This window comes from Brachypodium distachyon, chromosome 3 (assembly GCF_000005505.3).
Source record: "Brachypodium distachyon strain Bd21 chromosome 3, Brachypodium_distachyon_v3.0, whole genome shotgun sequence".
NCBI lineage: Eukaryota > Viridiplantae > Streptophyta > Magnoliopsida > Poales > Poaceae > Brachypodium > Brachypodium distachyon.
In genome coordinates this window covers 43,820,551-43,837,510 of record NC_016133.3, presented here as the reverse complement: position 1 = coordinate 43,837,510, position 16,960 = coordinate 43,820,551, and the positions used below count along the sequence as shown (strand labels likewise).

Below are 16,960 nucleotides of genomic sequence, written 5' to 3'. Positions count from 1 at the left end.
GGTGATGAAGGCGTCGACGGAAGGTCGCATCCAGCCTGAGTACTGTACGACAATGATTATCCCGTCGCGTGTGCCATGTGATCCTGACGCTTGCGATAATGATTGCTACAAAAATCTCCATGGAGGTGGTATGTGCAATTCTGTAGGGTGCTTGTGCGCATTCTGCGTATTCCCCCGTCATTCCTCCACAACAAAGGAAGAAAATGGGTACTAACTAGCTAAGATAGGATAGCAAGTTTAGCAGAATAACAGCAATGAAATCGCAAATGGTGTAGGATCAAGGCTGTTCAGAAGGAAGCCATATGGAAAATAATGAATTTGATCTTATGTCTTGAGTTAAATGAAATTATGAAGTGAGCTATATGGTGTTTATGTAGTTTCTGCAATCATATACTGTGAGTTTGGGACAGGAAAATATTCCTCCGGAGAAGCGATCCATGCCAATCTGAGCGCATACAAATCTTATGGTACAGACATCAAGTGCGAATCTGAATTTAACTCCTGAACTCCAACGAGAAACGTGTGCGTCCGATGAATGAACGAGACGGACGGATGGTAAAAGTTTATCTAGGGTTTACAGGAATGAATGGAATACCTCGGCCGCGGAAGTCGGGAGGCCTTGAGAATCGTTGTGGACAGAAAAGTAGGACTTTAAGATGGGCCATAACCCAGCCCAGCTGAGCCCGTGAGCCAGAGAAGTAGTCGCCAGAATCCTCTTCGTTTTTTTTGAGCGAAAGAATCCTCTTCGTCTCTCCCCTAGTCCTGAGCCCAAATTGAAAGCGTATGCTGGGCTATATAAAATCATGAGGGCCCAGTTGACCAGCCCAACCAGAAGCCCAGATGGTCCACCTCATTCCGCGGTGGAGGGAGGGGCAAGGGGGAGGCGGAGGAGAGAAACCGCGGCGGCACATCGCCCCCCGCCCCCCGCCGCCGGCGATCCCCACCGTATTATGGTGGTTACGCCGCGGCCCCTGGAGGGAGCTCGAGATCTCCAGAGTTCCCCACCGTGGTACGCATCTAGCTAGCCCTTATTTCCCTGCATGTTGCAATGCCGCGTGATGACCTAACCTGAATCGTACCGTTGATAGCTTGCTTTCTTGGTTGGCTGATGAGCGATTGTTGGGTCCTACAGGAAATTCGCATCGTATTGATTTTTTAAATCCTCTTTCTCAGCCTAAGAACCATCTGGTTCTGCATGCAATTTCTCACTCATCCACCCCTCAAATTTGCTCTTCTCGCTTATGGGGCATATTTGGTTGGTGTCTGTAATGGCATACCATACTTTGTACACTATTGTTTATGTGCTCGAAATGGAATGATTGGGATGTAGTTGATACTGAAACTGGAAGTACACTGAGATTTTAGAAATTTGTCACATTGTTTTGCAACCACCACGGTTGTGCCAACGAACAAACTGAAGCTGCTACCTCTTTCATGTAACTATACTTTTATGTTGGATAGTTCATTTGTCATGATATGGATATGTACTACAAACTAAAGAAAACACAAAGCAGTACCAGTGTAGCCTGTGTGACCGTGCAGCAAATTTGGCCAGCTAATATGTTGTCGTAATTGCAAGCTTGCCTTGAAGCTCGGACCTGGCATGTACGATGGATGTAACACAAGATGCGCCAAACAAGGATCGCACACTAATTATGAGATTCAACAAGCCTGGGTAACATGGCCACATGCATATAGAAACAAGCAGGTAGTTCGGACCAGTGCAGAACTTAAATGGCCAAATTAAATTTTGCTCAGCAAATGTTTATATCTGGGGGCTATACAATTATGGAAGCACATATTTCATAATTATTTTACTGGTTCTGCCCTGTATATTCACTAGGAAGACAATCTTACTGCATCATATTGCATAATCAAACCATTTTTTCCAAGTGCTATGTGCTATCCATTTCCATTCCATAGAAATGGAAGCCTATAACAAAGTGCATAAACGCATCACGAATCTCAGAAGCAAGTGAGGATTGAATACGCAATATGAGTTGGATCAAAACTTTATGTTTCCTTTCTAGTTTTCTCTATGGAGATTTCTGTACATTTCTACATATACAATGGGAATGGCAATCCTTTAAAAGGTGGAAGCCAATCACAGGTGTCAAGAGTAACACATGTTGAGGAGTATCTATGAGCTAAGAATGTTTAGGAGGGTAACTCTGCTCTGGACCAATCTCCGGAACAGAATTCCTGCTCCAGCCTCAAGATCTCCGACACTGCACTCTAGGACCTGCAACTGCTCCTCCTTGCAAACAACTGATGTTTTCTTCTGGAATGCCTTGGAGACGAGAGACCGCTTTGGGGTTGCAATTTGCTTGGACAGGAGGTTCAATGTTGACTCGAGCAGAGAGGTAGTGATCTCTCTAGCCTCGCTCAACAGCCTGACCATCCTGCAATCCTCCTTGGAAGAAGTAGCCTTCATCTCGGCCTTCTTGAAATGTTTCTTTGCCTTCTTTACCAGGCGGCTGTAAGACTGGATCTTGACTTGAACGACTGCATCATCTCCTTTCCTGGTTGCAACTTGCAGATCTTGGATAATGGCCTTCAACTCGGTGAAGTCCTCGTGCATAGCATTGCAGAGATCTAGTAGCTCAAGGGAGCACCCCATTTCTGTATCCAACATCTTCCTTTGCTGCGACGAGCAAACTTGGTTGCTAGGAAGACACATGATCTCCTCAATAGTGCCATAGATGTCTCCAAGCCTCCTCAAACCATCAGAGATTGTGTCAATGGTCATGGAGGGTGAAGAGATGCATGCCTCTAGGCTCTGCAGCTCCTCTTCAACTTTGGTGTGAGGCCTAGAAGGCAAACTAATTGATCTAAGATGGCAAGCCATATCTGATTCTGAAACTCTTTTCTCTGTGTTGAGTTTGAGGATATGAGAATGGGAGACACCTTTTGGTTTGATGTGTTTAGCCTTCTGCTGAGGCCTATTTATACAGAGGAACTGTATGATGCAGGTCCATTTGGATGGTAGACACAAGGAATAATGCCAATTCATCTACTCAGATGCTGTCTATCAAGGTTTTAGATCTGGTAGCAACATTTGGAATCTTTGCTCATGTGGGGTTTAAATTCTTTAGTGCATTAGCTGTCCTGTCAATGTGGTATCACATTGCTATGTTCTAGCTATTGGCGACAAGAATCAGCATGGTAGTTTGCTCTATTGGTGGATCTTGACGTGATTGTACTTCATATACTTTTTAATGGAGTACTCACTGAGTATTTATTGGTGGTATGCGTGTTATCTAGGTATTAATATAATTATAATATTGAATAGGTGCTGTATTCTGCACAATGCGTGCTACTTGCATGCTCCACCTCGACTGTTGGAGCTGGCCTGTTTTAGCTATGGATAGCAAGATCCACTGCACAAGGATCCTTTGCTTGTTGCTGAGGTAGCACATGGCATCTGAATAACATGGCCATTTCATAGTAAAGTGTTTCAGGGCTCATATTGCACGATTTAGCTATCTGCTTCTTTAATAGCAATATTATGAGCATCTTCTGATTTGTTTTCCAAAAGTGCCATCCAAATTAACTGCTCCAAATTTAGGCAGTTGCAAGCATAAACAGTAAATTAGGTAATAGGAAATGGATAAAAAAACTGTTTTGTATCTCAACTGAGTATATTTTTCTGTACAATTCCTGTCATTTACACATCGGAAAATTGTTATGACCAGCAGATTCTCTAAAAGATGCCACTCACCCAGGGGGGAGGCAGAATTGGTGTATCATCTATCTACATGCTCAGAGCATTCAGAAGAGAAACTCTGCTCTGTATCAGTCTCCTGAACAAAGACCTGACACCGCTCTCAAGATTGACAATGTCCAACTCCAATGTCTGTAATTGCTCCTCAGATGTAAATTGCTTCTTCTGGAATGTCTTGAAGATAAGAGGCCACTTAGCAGAAGGTGGCTTCACAATTTGCTTTAACAGGATCTGAGAGGATGATTCAAGCATTGATACAGCAGCCTCTCTTGCTTCGGCCAACAGCATAACCACCCTGCAGCTCTCTTGGTCAGCTGAAGCACACTTCTTGAACTGTTTTTGTGCCTTGTTGGTAAGACGGATGTAAGAGTGAATCTTGGCTTGAACAGCTTTGTCATCTCCTCTCTTAAGAACCAACTGCATCTCCTGAGTTCTTGTCGTGAGCTCAGAAAAGCTCTCTTGGATGGTGTTGCAGATGTCGAGCAGCACAAGACAGTGCTCGAGCTCGAGCTCCACGGCTTTCCTTTGGTTTTTCTGACAAAGGGTAATTTGGCTGCTTGGCAAGCACATGATCTCCTCAATGTTGTTGTACACGCCTACAAGCCTTCTGAAACCATCGATCATTGTTTCAATGGTCGCAGAAGGTGCTGAGATTTCCGCCTTCAGGATTTGCAGCTTATCTTCGATGTTGGTTTTATTGGAGCGAGGGCTGGAAGGAACACTTGCGGATCTGAGATGGCAAGCCATGGCTAGAATTGAAGCTGAAATCCGTTCTTTTTATCTAGAAATGGAAGAGAAGATATTCAGAGAAGTGACACTACTGCAATGGCGCTGAACCGGTATGGTGTGCCTGTATATATAACAAAAGAAGCAGAAGCCATGGAAAGGCTCACCCTATAGACAACAAGAATCTCGTCGATGATGGAGAGTTGTGCTGCTGGCACATAAGCCACCCATCCCCCCGACAAGCTGATGCATTTTTTATGCTTTGTCAATGCAAGGGACATCTGTAGCTCTAGTCTGTAGTCGCTAGTTGAGGATTATAATAAGGCTGTTATGTCTTGGTTATTGGCAGCAAACTCATCTGCACGAGCATTTAGTTTAATATCAGATCGGGATCATGAGATCGGAGTGTGCAGTGAAACAATATGAGAAGAAAAGCTGGCTGCTGATTGCGCACCTTCGAGGCTCCAAGGCCATGTGTATCTGGTGAGAATCGCTGGCATGTTTCTACTAGTGCTTTAGCATGTGAAGGTGTGCAATCTCAGGACGATCCACATGCAGTGCAATTTCTTATTGGTGCATTAGGTGCTCCAAACGAGGGCTGTCACATTGCCATGTTCCAGTTCTTGGCAGCAAGAAAATACGTGTCTGATTACTCTATTGCTGCGCCTCGTCATTTGTGCATGCTTAAACTCTTCTTTAATGGGCAATGTGATCTGTTTGATATGCAAGTACTAGTTGCTTGGTAGTGCTAATTGCGAGCTGGTGTGCTATTAGTTACGGGGAACAAGGCCCACTTTATTATAAGGCTCTTGCACTTGTTAAGGGCTTGCACGTGGATGCATTCTTTGTTACGATCTAAATAGCTCGATCATGTCCATTGGTGTGTCAAGTTGTCAACATTGCATGATGACTAACCATCTTCATGCTGTGTCGCTGGCATGCTACAGACACGTATTAATTGTTAGTGGCAAACTCATCTGCATGAGGTTGTGGACGTGTGCTTGGTCCTTGCTGTCGTAAGGAGTCATTGACTTGATCTGCGCATTCCAGCATTATGTTATCTGGTTCTGCTAACAGCCTTGGTCCACTGGAACTCCAACCTTACAAGACCACTTTACGCTCTTCAGTTCACAGGATTGCTGGCATGTTTCAATTGCCAATCGCATGCCTGCAGCATTTGTTCATTGCAGCCTTGAGAGGATCCACATATTCTGCAATTTTCTAGTGGATTAGGTACATCTAACTGAGCTTATGTTACATTGAACTTACGTGTGGCATCGCTGGCATGTTTCAGCAGTTTGCAGCATCTTATTTTCCATGTGCTGTCATTTGTGATATTTTGCAATTTTGAAAGGACCCGTTTTTTTCTGCCTCTATGTGAGCTTATCATTCCTCTTGTTCCAATTATTGGTGGAAAGTATGCACGAATGTCTAACATACCAATGGTTCTTAAGTAGCCACACAGGTGCACATAAATAATTATTCACCTTTTACCTTTCTCAGAACCGAGTTAATGTTTCTTAATTATCAATTGTGCATGCACATTATTTAAGAATTGGCCAGTTCTTTATCAGGTCTGTTGATGGTTGGAGTCAAGACAGAATTTGATTTGAGATTAGGTTGGGCCAACAACCAGATATCAGCAGAACACCACCGCCGAGCTCGCGCCAGGTTCCATCTTCCCTGCTTTCATCAGAGGTCTGTCTCTAAGGGCTCCTTTTCGAACTTCTGTGAACTTAACAACTCTTTACAATTCGTGTAGTAACTGCTAATGAACATATGGGTGTTCAAGTGCACAAACCTGTGGCCCGGAATGCTCATAATTTGTGCCAATTAATATTAAGCATTTGTTGTCACTATTGAAGGACAAGAACTTAGTTCGAGATGGTTTTGAGGTCCGGACCCTATGTTGATTGGACAAATATTTTGATACTTTTCTCTGTAACTCTGAGCTATATGATATTTTTTGAGTGAATACCATCAGTAATGTTTTTATTGGTGTTATACAAGGTGAGGAAGAGAAGGAAGAAACACAAATGTATTACTGAAATCTATCTAACCATTCTTGGTATTTTGGTATTTTGGAGCTTCTGGATTGTTGAAATGTATGTTGAAGACATTAAAAATCCAAGAACACTAATTTGGACTTTGTTCCACTCTAAAAAAGCAGTATATTCAATTGTAGTGCCAGACTGCACAACCATGTGGTGGTGGCGGAGAATCTGGCTAATAAAACCAATTGATTCTGCTAACTACACACTTGTCATTGTGGCTTCTACCTGTCATGTTTTATGCACAGGGAGCAAGATCCACTACCCAAGGATATCAAAATAAAGTATCAGATCACGAAACACATCTTCAAGCATGAAATGGATCAAAACTTTAGTTTTTCCTTCTATAATTTTCTGTACATTTGTACTGTATACATATGGGAAAATTGTGCCAAGATCAGCTAATCCTCAAAAAGGCGGATGCCAATCACAGGGCGCCAAGAGTGACATGGAGTATCTATGAGCTAAGAATGTTGAGGAGAGAAACTCTGCTCTGGACTAATTTCCTGAACAGGTGTCCTGCTCCATTCTCAAGACCTCCGATGCTGCACTCTAACTCCTGCAATTGCTCCTCCTCGCAAACAACTGCCTTCTTGTTGTGAAATGCCTTGGAAATAAGAGACTGTTTAGGAATCTCGATTTTCTTTGACAAGAGCTGGACTGTGGACTCCAGCAGAGAGACAGAGATCTCTCTGGCCTTGGTCAACAGCATGACCATTCTGCAATCTGCAGAAGTATTCTTCTTCGCAGTCTTCTTGAAATGTTTCTTGGCCTTCTTCACCAAGCGAGTATAGGACTGGATCTTGGCTTGAGCAGCTGCATCATTTCCTTTTCTTAGAGCCACTTGCAGCTCTTGGATGATGGCCTTCATCTCGACGAAGATCTCTTGCATGGTGCTGCAGAGATCCAACAGCTCAAGAGAGCATTCCATCTCTCCGTCCAACATCTTCCTCTGCTGAGAGGAGCTTGGCAAGCAAACAATCTCTTCAACAACAGTGTAGATGTCTCCAAGCCTCCTCAGACCATCACACATCGTGCTGATGGTGGTGGAGGAAGAGATGCTTGCCTCTACGCTGAGCAGCTCTTTCTCAACTTCGGTCTCACTGGCCTGAGGCCTAGAAGGTAAACTTATCGATCTTAGGTGGAAAGCCATGTCTGATCTTGAAGCTTTTCTATGTATTGTGGTTCAAGAGAGGAGAAGGATAGAGCAACTTCTGGTTTGATGTGTCTACCATTCTGCCAAGGCCTACTTATACAGAAGTCTATAAGCAGCAGCAGCGTTTGATTGGTAGACATGAAGAATCATGTCATTACAACTCCCTGATGCTGTCGGCTTTGGCCTGAGATCTGGTAGCAGCTTAGCGGTTACAGCACTAAAGTCGTCTCATGTTTAGTACTTTCTTTTTGTTTGCCCACTTTCCTCGAGATGTGCCATCACATTGTCATGTTCCAATAATTTGCAGCAAGAACCATCACTATGGTAGTCGGGTGGTCTTGGCATAATTGCATGCTCAAGCCACTAAATTGGTTGTTAACCCAGCATTTAGCTGTGGTATGGCTCATTTTAATCAGGTATTTAATTTGCTGGAAACGCTTGCGTCACAAGTTGAAGCATCGATAGTTCGAGCTGGCATGTTTAAGCCACGTAAAACAAGGTCTCATGGGCTTGTTATCTGTTCAACATGTTATCCCCACGATAATTATTATATGGAAAGGAACAGAAACTTTAAGCCCTGGCAAGTTTTGATCGTTTTGCTTCAATTAATGTTAGGATATCATAATCCTGAAGAACAAGCAACAAGTTGTGGTGCTAGGTGCATGGTTTTGGCATTTAGGGTGGCTTCTGGATTTGCAATGGCTTACACTGTAAAATGCACAAATGATTTAGATGTCAAAAATCTAAAATTTGGGTGCACTAATTTGGACTTTGTCGCATTCTGAACGAAGACCTATTCAATTGTGGTGCCGGATTGCACAGCCATGTGGTGGTCGAGAATTCGGCTAATAAAATGGATTGATTCCGCTAACTACGAGCCATTGTGACTTCGACCTGGCATGTTTTATGCACACAGAGCAAGATCCACTAACCAAGGATATCGAAATAAAGTATACTGAGATCACAGAACACATAATCAAGCATGAAATGGATCAAAACTTTTGTTTTTCCTTCTATAATATCTGTACATTTGTACTATATACATATGGGACTTATCAAGATCAGCTAATCCTAAAAAACTTGGATGCCAATCGTAGGTGGTCAAGAGAGACATGGAGTGTCTAGGAGCTAAGAATGTTTAGGAGAGAAACTCTGCTCTGGACTAATTTCCTGAAGAGATGTCCTGCTCCATTCTCAAGATCTCCGATACTGCACTCTAACTCCTGCAATTGCTCCTCCTTGCAAACAACAGTCTTCTTGTGAAATGCCTTGGAAACAAGAGACTGTTTTGGCATTTTGATATGCTTCGACAAGAGATGGAGTGTGGACTTCAGCAGAGAGATGGAGATCTCTCTAGCCTTGGTCAATAGCATGACCATCCTGCACTCTGTTATGTGGGAAATAGCCTTCTCTGGGGTCTTCTTGAACTGTTTCTTTGCTTTCTTCGCCAAGCGAGTATATGACTGGATCTTGGCTTGAGCAGATGTGGTATCTCCTTTTCTTAGAGCTACTTGAAGCTCTTGGATGATGGCCTTCATCTCGACAAAGATCTCTTGCATAGTGTTGCAGAGATCCAGCAGCTCGAGAGAACGTTCCATTTCTCCATCCAACATCTTCCTCTGCTGGGAGGAACAAACTTGGTTGCTTGGCAGGCAAATAATCTCTTCTGCACCATTGTAGATGTCCCCAAGACTCCTAAGACCATCACACATTGTGCTGATAGTCATGGAGGAAGAGATGCTTGCCTCTAGGCTCTGGAGCTCTTGCTCGACTTCAGTTTCAGTGGTGTGAGGCCTAGAAGGCAAACTTATCGATCTTAGGTGGAAAGCCATATCTGATCCTGAAGCTTTTTTCTGTTTTTGGGTTGAAGAGATGATGAGAAGAAAGAGCAACTTTTGGTTTGATGTGTCTAGCATTCTGCTGAGGTGTATTTATACAGAAGAAACATATAAGCAGTATCAGATGATTGGTAGACATTTAGAATCATGCCATTTCATCTGCCAGATGCTGTCTGCCATGGACTGAGATCTGGCAGCAGCATAGCGATTACAAACCTAAAGTCACCTCATGTCAATAATTTTTTTAGTGTCCCTGCTTTCCTCTAGATGAGCCATCACATTGTCATGTTCCAACAATTCGCAGCAAGAACCAACATTGGATCTTGACATAATTGCATGCACAAGCCATTTTTAATGGAATGCTAACCCATTTAGCTGTGACACATGTGTTACCCTGGCTACTGATCTGTCCTCAGTTTAGCTGGGTATTGTTTCTTTGGTGGAAACTCATGCTAACCACAATTGGAAGCCTCGTGGTTTCGAGCTGGCATGTTTAGGTATTGGAAAACAAGATCCACTGCACAAGGACCATGGGCTTCTTTTTTTTCAACATTTAATCCACACTTTTTCAGTTTGAGCCACCCACCGTGTGAGAAGCATGGCTATTTCATATCAAACCATAACATAAATGAGGTTTCTATGTGTGCCCCTTCTTTATGTTTTTCATAGAATCTTATTTCTAATTATACTAATGGGTTCTAAAAATATTGATCACCTTTCTGTTTGGTGAAGTTGGAATAAGCAAACCTCATCCTACTGTTTTTTTTCAGGCTATTGTTTCAGTTGCCAGGCGAGTGAACTATATGATCATAAAGGTGCAGAAAGAATTACCTTCTCCAGATTGGACGAAATACCAAGTGAAATAATCAGGACATCTATTAGGCACATGCATCTTGAACAATTAGATTGACATCGGGAGAAGTAGACTTCATACTTTCTGTACATCAAAATTTGTTGAATTATTAGTGAATCCTTTAAGGTGGATTCCAATTGTATAGATTCAGAGATGTGTGTCTAGAAGCTTGAGAGTACTCATAACAAAAATATATTTTCTGGGTCAGTTTCCTGAACATTCTCCTCCGCAATTTAAATCAACAATATCCAACTCCAAATCCAATATGGGGAATTGCTTCTCCTTTTCATGCATTTTTTCTGGACAGGATCGCAATTTTCTTGGACAGGAGCTGCATGCAATTTTGGTTCAAGTAGTGAGACAGTCGTCTCCCTAGTCCCTCACTCCGATAAGTAATCTGATCACTCTGTGGTATTCTTTGTCATCAGATGTATCTATCTTCTCAATTTTCTTTATGTTCTTGCATCTTGAACATCTTCTCTTGATAAATCAATGCAGCTCTTGAACAGTCAGTTTCAAATGACTACTCTTTTGCATGGGAGAGTTCAAAGAAACAACACAGAGTACCAGTATCTTCCTTTGAAGAGACTGCGAAAGGCTAACGAAGCATCCTCAGACCATCGCACATTGTGTCGATGGTTGCAGGATGTGAAGAGACAGACGTATTTCAGCTCTGCGGCTGTTCTTCGACTTCGATTTCGTTGGTGAGATGTTCTTCGACTCCGACTCTAAATGGCAAGACACTCTTGGAACAGAAGCTAGTTTGCCACTGCTATCTTTTCTCTGGATGGAGCTAGAAGAGAGACTGGTAAGTGAACAAGAGAAACTCCCATGTAGGTTTCTGTCTACTTATAACAAATAATCTGCCTGGACAGACAAGAAGAATCTTGCGGATCATGCACAAGGCAAGCTGATGCTCTGTTGTTTATTTTCTGCAGCCATGTCTCGAGTATTGGCGGCAAAGTTTTGATTCCATCCGTGCAGCATCGCTGGCTGGTAAGGTGTCAGAAACATTTGGCATCTCATTTGAATTTCATATGTGATGCATATCGAGATCTCAAGAGAAACCATGTGGCTGTGCAGAGTTGTTTAGTTCATTACGTGCATCTATATCGTATGGCATTTTGCAACTACTTGCATTAATAATCTTCAAATATATATAGCTAGATCTGTTTAGGTGAATAAATTGTTGGATTGAATTTTGAGCAGCCATGCTGTCAGTCTGGTTGATATTTGTGGGCCTGGCCAAGATGGGCTTTGATCTGAGCCGATGGGCCCAGAATAATTTTCAGCCTTGTAAACAGGCGTAAGACTTGACCTGAATTGACTTGACCTGTAAACAGGCCCAGAACAATCTCTTCAGGCCCTAAATACGGTAGGAGAATTTTCCCGAATAAAAAATAAACATAAATGGAGGACAAAACGAAAGGAAAAATTGATGATTTGGGAAGACATAAGAAACAAAGTGGCGGCATGGCGAGCCATGCGCAGCCATGGCCTTATGCCTGTCATGCTGTGGGGATTGGCGCTGCCGTCCAGCCCAAACCAGCTCACTCTCCTATTTTGATGTATACCCATCTTGAAACAAGAAATATTTAATTAGTAGTGCCAGACTACACAGCCATGTGGACATGTGGTGTTGGTGGGGAATCTTTGTAATTAACAATTTATTCTCTGTGCTAATTACAGCCTTAGCGCTTGTAGCCTTGATCTGGCATGTTTAATGTACAAGTAACATGATCCACTAACCAAGGACATCGACTGAAAGTATAGAGAGATCACAAATCATGAAATAGATCAAAACTTTGCTTTGCCTTTCTATAATTTTCTGTACATTTGTACTATATACATATGGGAAAATTGTGCCATGATCGGCTAATCCTCAAAAAGGCGGATGCCAAGTCACAGGACGTCAAGAGTGAGATGGAGTATCTATGAGCTAAGAATGTTGAGGAGAGAAACTCTGCTCTGGACTAATTTCCTGAACAGGTGTCCTGCTCCATTCTCAAGATCTCCGATGCTGCACTCTAACTCCTGCAATTGCTCCTCCTCGCAAACAACTGCCTTCTTGTTGTGAAATGCCTTGGAAATAAGTGACTGTTTAGGAGTCTCGATTTTCTTTGACAAGAGCTGGACTGTGGACTCCAGCAGAGAGATGGAGACCTCTCTGGCGTTGCTCAACAGCATGACCATCCTGCAATCTGCAGAAGTAGTCTTCTTAGCGGGCTTCTTGAAATGTTTCTTGGCCTTCTTCACCAAGCGAGTATAGGACTGGATCTTTGCTTGAGCAGCTGCATCATTTCCTTTTCTTAGAGCCACTTGCAGCTCTTGGATGATGGCCTTCATCTCGACGAAGATCTCTTGCATGGTGCTGCAGAGATCCAACAGCTCAAGAGAGCATTCCATCTCTCCGTCCAACATCTTCCTCTGCTGGGAGGAGCTTGGCAGGCAAACAATCTCTTCAACAACATTGTAGATGTCTCCAAGCCTCCTCAGACCATCACACATCGTGCTGATGGTGATGGAGGAAGAGATGCTGGCCTCTAGGCTGAGCAGCTCTTGCTCGATTTCAGTCTCACTGACCTGAGGCCTAGAAGGCAAACTTATCGACCTTAGGTGGAAAGCCATGTCTGATCTTGAAGCTTTTCTCTGTATTGTGGTTGAAGAGAGGAGAAGAAGAGATCAACTTTTGGTTTGATGTGTCTACCATTCTTCTGAGGCCTATTTATAGAGAAATGTGGTAGCAGTGGCAGTTGATTGGTAGACATAAAGAATCATGCCATTTCATCCCCCAGATGCTGTCTGCCATGGATTGAGATCTGGCAGCAGTATTGTGATTACAGCCTCATCGTTGCCTTGAGATGCGCGATCACATTATCATGTTCCAACAATTGGCAGCAAGAATCAACAGTGTGGTGGAGTCCGTTGTGGGCGGTGGACTTTGAGTGCTTGATATGTTTGCATGAGCAAGCAGTTATTTATTGGGTTGCTAACCAAAAATTTACATTTTATTGTACAGATGGTCCAGTCCTCAATTTAAGCAGGTATTTTTAGGTGGAAATTTGTGCTAACTATGCGTCTCAGGCCTTGTCGTTAGGAGCAGACTTGTTTAGTTGACGGAGAGCAAAATCTACTGTGCAAGGATCATGCTGTATTTTACCCCCATTTTAAGTTTGACTGCTCCGTGCCATATGAGAACTTGCACGGTTGTACCCAGCAAAAAAGTTTGGCACCTTGGGTAACAGCTCCATTTCATATTAGGAACTATTTTAGAAATCTAAAGCTAGATCATATCAAGGATCGCACGCTAGAAAATAATACTCCCTCCGTCCCATATTAAGTGACTCACATTTGCCCAAATATGGATGTATTTATACCCAAAAAGTGTCTAGATACATGTAATATTTCGTCACTTAATATGGGACGGAGGGAGTATGAAATTATTTTATATACCCACCCAGATATTAAATTTTAGAATAGATATTCTGTTTTTCATACAACTTTGGATTTTTTTTGCATATGCATCCGTTCTTAAGCAAGAATACGTAGTAACAGAGAGAATCATTTAGGGTAAGAATCTGGAACGTATTCTGCCAATCACAATCTTCTAGTGACTTCGAAATGGCATGTTTCATGCAAGTCAAGCAAGATCCACTAATCAAGGAACTCAAACAAAGTTTAATGACATCACAAAACTATATCATGAGCATAAAGTAGATCAAAACTTTGGGTTCTGTTTCTGTAACTTTCTGTACATCTATATTGTATATACATATAGGGGAAATGTAAGACTGGCTAGTCCTCAAATAGTCGGATGCCAATCGCAGAACATCAAGAGTGACAAGGCTCTTGGAGATCTAGGAGCCTAGAATGTTAAGGAGAGAAACTCTGCTCTGGACCAATCTCCGGAACAGATGTCCTGCTCCACTCACAAGATCTCCGATACTGCACTCTAATTCCTGCAATTGCTCCTCCTTGCAAACAATTAGTTTCTTCTTCTGAAATGCCTTGGAAACAAGAGACTGTTGAGGCATTTCAATTTGCTTCGACAAGAGGTGTACTGTGGACTCAAGTAGAGAGACAGCCATCTCCCTAGCCTTGGTCAATAGCCTGGCCACTCGACAATCCATCTTGTCAGAAGTCACGTTCCTGTTAGTCTTCTTGCAATGTTTACCAGCCTTCTTCACCAATCGGGTATAAGAATGGATCATGGCACGGACAGTTGCATCATCTCCTTTTCTTAGAGCCACTTGCAGCTCTTGGATGATGGCTTTCAGCTCGACGAAGATCTCTTGCATGGTGTTGCAGAGATCCAGCAGCTGGAGAGAACATTCCATCTCTCCATCCAACATCTTCCTCTGCTGGGAGGAGCAGACTTGGTTGCTTGGCAACTGGATGATCTCCTCAACAGCACCATAGATGTCTCCAAGCCTTCTCAAACCATCACACATCGTCTCAATGGTAATGGATGAAGAGATGCTTGTCTCTAGGATGCACAGATCTTCTTGCACTGCCTCCTCACTGCTGTGATGCCTAGAAGGCAAGCTTATCGATCTTAGGGCGAAAGCCATATCTGCTCCTCAAACTAATCTCTGTTTTAGTTGGAAGAGATGAGTAGGAAAGAGCGATTGTTGGTTGATGTGTGTATCATCTATTGATACCTATATATACAGAGGATGTATGCGAGGCAGCATCGTTTCGATGGCAGACACAAAGAATCATTACATTTAAAATTCCAGATGCTGCCGATCAAGTTCTGATCTGGCAGCAGCATAGTGATTAAGACATTGAAGCTGTCCCGTCTGTAGCTCTTAACTCTGATGTGCTGGCTATCTTCCTTGTGAGATGTCACGTTGTCATGTTTCGGTAATTAACAGCAAGAATCATTATGGCGGTTTATCATAGTGATGGATCCTGGCGTAAACACATGCATAACTTTATTTTTGTATTTTTGTGCTTGTATCGTCGGTGCAAAGCTGTTCTAGTTACAATGTCAAACCTTGTAGTTTGTAGCTGGCATGTTCAGGTGATGGTGAGCAAGATCCACCACACAAGGATAGAGTGTTTCTTGTTGATTCTACATATTGTCCCCATCTTTTAGGTTCGGTAGAACCATTTCGTACTAAATAATCATATTTGTGAATCAACCTGTTAATGGATACTCCTACTTTTATACTGACGTTGTAAATAAGAAAAATCTTCTTCCTACTGGATTGCTCCAAAAAAGTGATACTATTGTGTTTTTTTCCTTACTGTAGGAATCATCTTCAGTTGAGCTTATGAGGCTGTCATGTTCCCATTATTGGCGGCAAAGTCGTCTGCACGAGGATGCAGTTTGTTCATGGATCCAAACAGGTGGTACCATGAAGCAAACTGAAAAGGAGGAAGCAACGTTGATGTTTCTTTGTTGTACCTGCTGGCTATAGTAGTTGACTTCAGGACTCCTCGTGCAGCCTAGCTGGCCTGTTTCTGTGATCTATTGCAATCTGGAAGTAATCCACATGTTCTAGCTGAGCTTACACATTGTTGTGTTCCAACTATTGACAGCAAGAATATGCATAGGTGTCTCGTATGTGCGCGGGTGCATGGAAAGCGCTGATATAGCTTTAAATGGATTGTTAATTGTTGTCTAGATTACTGGTACGTGCGTCTATTAGTCTCGTAGTCGCTGGTTGTTCATTTGCAGACCTGTTCATGGTCCAACCTGTTTGTGTTGTTGGTTCAACATTTATCCCATTTTTATTTCTTGAGGCATTTGCCATGTGAGTAGCATGGCAGTTTCCTATGAAACCAGAGAGAGAAACTTCTAAGTTGTGCATTTCTGGATAATAATTGTCCTGATTTTTCAGTTCTTTTTCAGTTCTAGTTTTGAGTCACGACAAACGCTTCTCCAAAGTTGTGATAAGAAAACTTCTTTCTGAAATGTTCCACATTTCAGGTGATTGTTCCACTTCCACCTACATCAACCATATGATCAAAATGGAAGGCGGAAAGGAGACAGCATTACGCCAAGATCTGAAAAGAAGCAAGCGGCCAGGATATGACATCAATGGTGGCATCCATATACATAAACAATGAACCAGGAGCTGACTGTATTGGAGTATGGAGTGAGATTGAGGAGTTGGGTAAGAATGGAGAAGCTTTGGTCTGATGTCTTGACCCATTCAGTGAGGCTACTTATGCAACAGAAGCAGCTGGGACACATTTCTTGAAAGGGAGAAAACAGGAGTCGCGGCATTTAATTTGCTGTAGAATTGTCACATTGTCAAGGATTTACACGTGGTACATGTTTCTTTTAGGCCACCGAAGACCTTTATGAGTGTTTAACACTCTGTCATGTTCCACCTATTGGTAGCAAAGCATCTGCATTACTTCCGAGGATCGTGGTGGATCTTGAAGTAAGTGCAAGAAAGGTTCTTTAGTGGGGTTTCTGTTGAGTATTATTGGTTGCCTCCCTGATTCTTGTAATCTTGTTAGTCATCAGCATAATTAGGTGTTCCCATCGGTAATATAATGCTAATCAGAAGGTTAGGTCATGGCTTTAGGCATTTTTTAGTAATGCGACCCTTGGAAGAAAAACAACTATTTCCATGGGCCATAACTTTTAACATC

General features: G+C 42.6%; 6 protein-coding genes and 1 long non-coding RNA gene across 10 annotated transcripts; 1 reads left to right on the top strand and 6 right to left on the bottom strand.

Moving 5' to 3' along the window:
• The first annotated feature begins 869 nt into the window (after positions 1–869).
• Positions 870–16,777, top strand: LOC106866539. Of its 4 annotated transcripts, XR_002964593.1 has the most exons (8): positions 872–1,009; positions 6,025–6,148; positions 10,266–10,551; positions 10,656–10,759; positions 10,847–11,156; positions 11,287–11,344; positions 15,607–15,988; positions 16,287–16,777. It is a non-coding gene; the product is annotated as an uncharacterized LOC106866539 (long non-coding RNA). The 4 variants fall into 4 exon arrangements; XR_001407019.2 differs by lacking the exon at positions 16,287–16,777 and having other exon boundaries at positions 870–1,009; positions 6,014–6,148; positions 15,607–16,166; XR_001407015.2 differs by lacking the exon at positions 16,287–16,777 and having other exon boundaries at positions 10,656–10,740; positions 15,607–16,166.
• On the bottom strand, positions 2,001–2,947 carry LOC100843687. The gene has a single exon (XM_024460707.1). It carries the CDS (start codon positions 2,846–2,848, stop codon positions 2,141–2,143), a length of 708 nt encoding a protein of 235 aa, XP_024316475.1. The 5' UTR covers positions 2,849–2,947; the 3' UTR covers positions 2,001–2,140.
• LOC112271507 lies at positions 3,699–4,498 on the bottom strand. The gene has a single exon (XM_024460705.1). The coding sequence runs from the start codon at positions 4,469–4,471 to the stop codon at positions 3,755–3,757; it is 717 nt and encodes a 238-aa protein (XP_024316473.1). The 5' UTR covers positions 4,472–4,498; the 3' UTR covers positions 3,699–3,754.
• Positions 6,808–7,707, bottom strand: LOC100843381. Its single transcript, XM_024460709.1, has one exon. It carries the CDS (start codon positions 7,652–7,654, stop codon positions 6,959–6,961), a length of 696 nt encoding a protein of 231 aa, XP_024316477.1. The 5' UTR covers positions 7,655–7,707; the 3' UTR covers positions 6,808–6,958.
• LOC112268565 lies at positions 8,646–9,631 on the bottom strand. The gene has a single exon (XM_024460704.1). It carries the CDS (start codon positions 9,571–9,573, stop codon positions 8,779–8,781), a length of 795 nt encoding a protein of 264 aa, XP_024316472.1. The 5' UTR covers positions 9,574–9,631; the 3' UTR covers positions 8,646–8,778.
• LOC100842779 lies at positions 11,983–13,146 on the bottom strand. Its single transcript, XM_024460708.1, has one exon. It carries the CDS (start codon positions 12,974–12,976, stop codon positions 12,281–12,283), a length of 696 nt encoding a protein of 231 aa, XP_024316476.1. The 5' UTR covers positions 12,977–13,146; the 3' UTR covers positions 11,983–12,280.
• On the bottom strand, positions 14,063–15,579 carry LOC112271508. The gene has a single exon (XM_024460706.1). The coding sequence runs from the start codon at positions 14,917–14,919 to the stop codon at positions 14,206–14,208; it is 714 nt and encodes a 237-aa protein (XP_024316474.1). The 5' UTR covers positions 14,920–15,579; the 3' UTR covers positions 14,063–14,205.
• Positions 16,778–16,960: the final 183 nt, after the last annotated feature.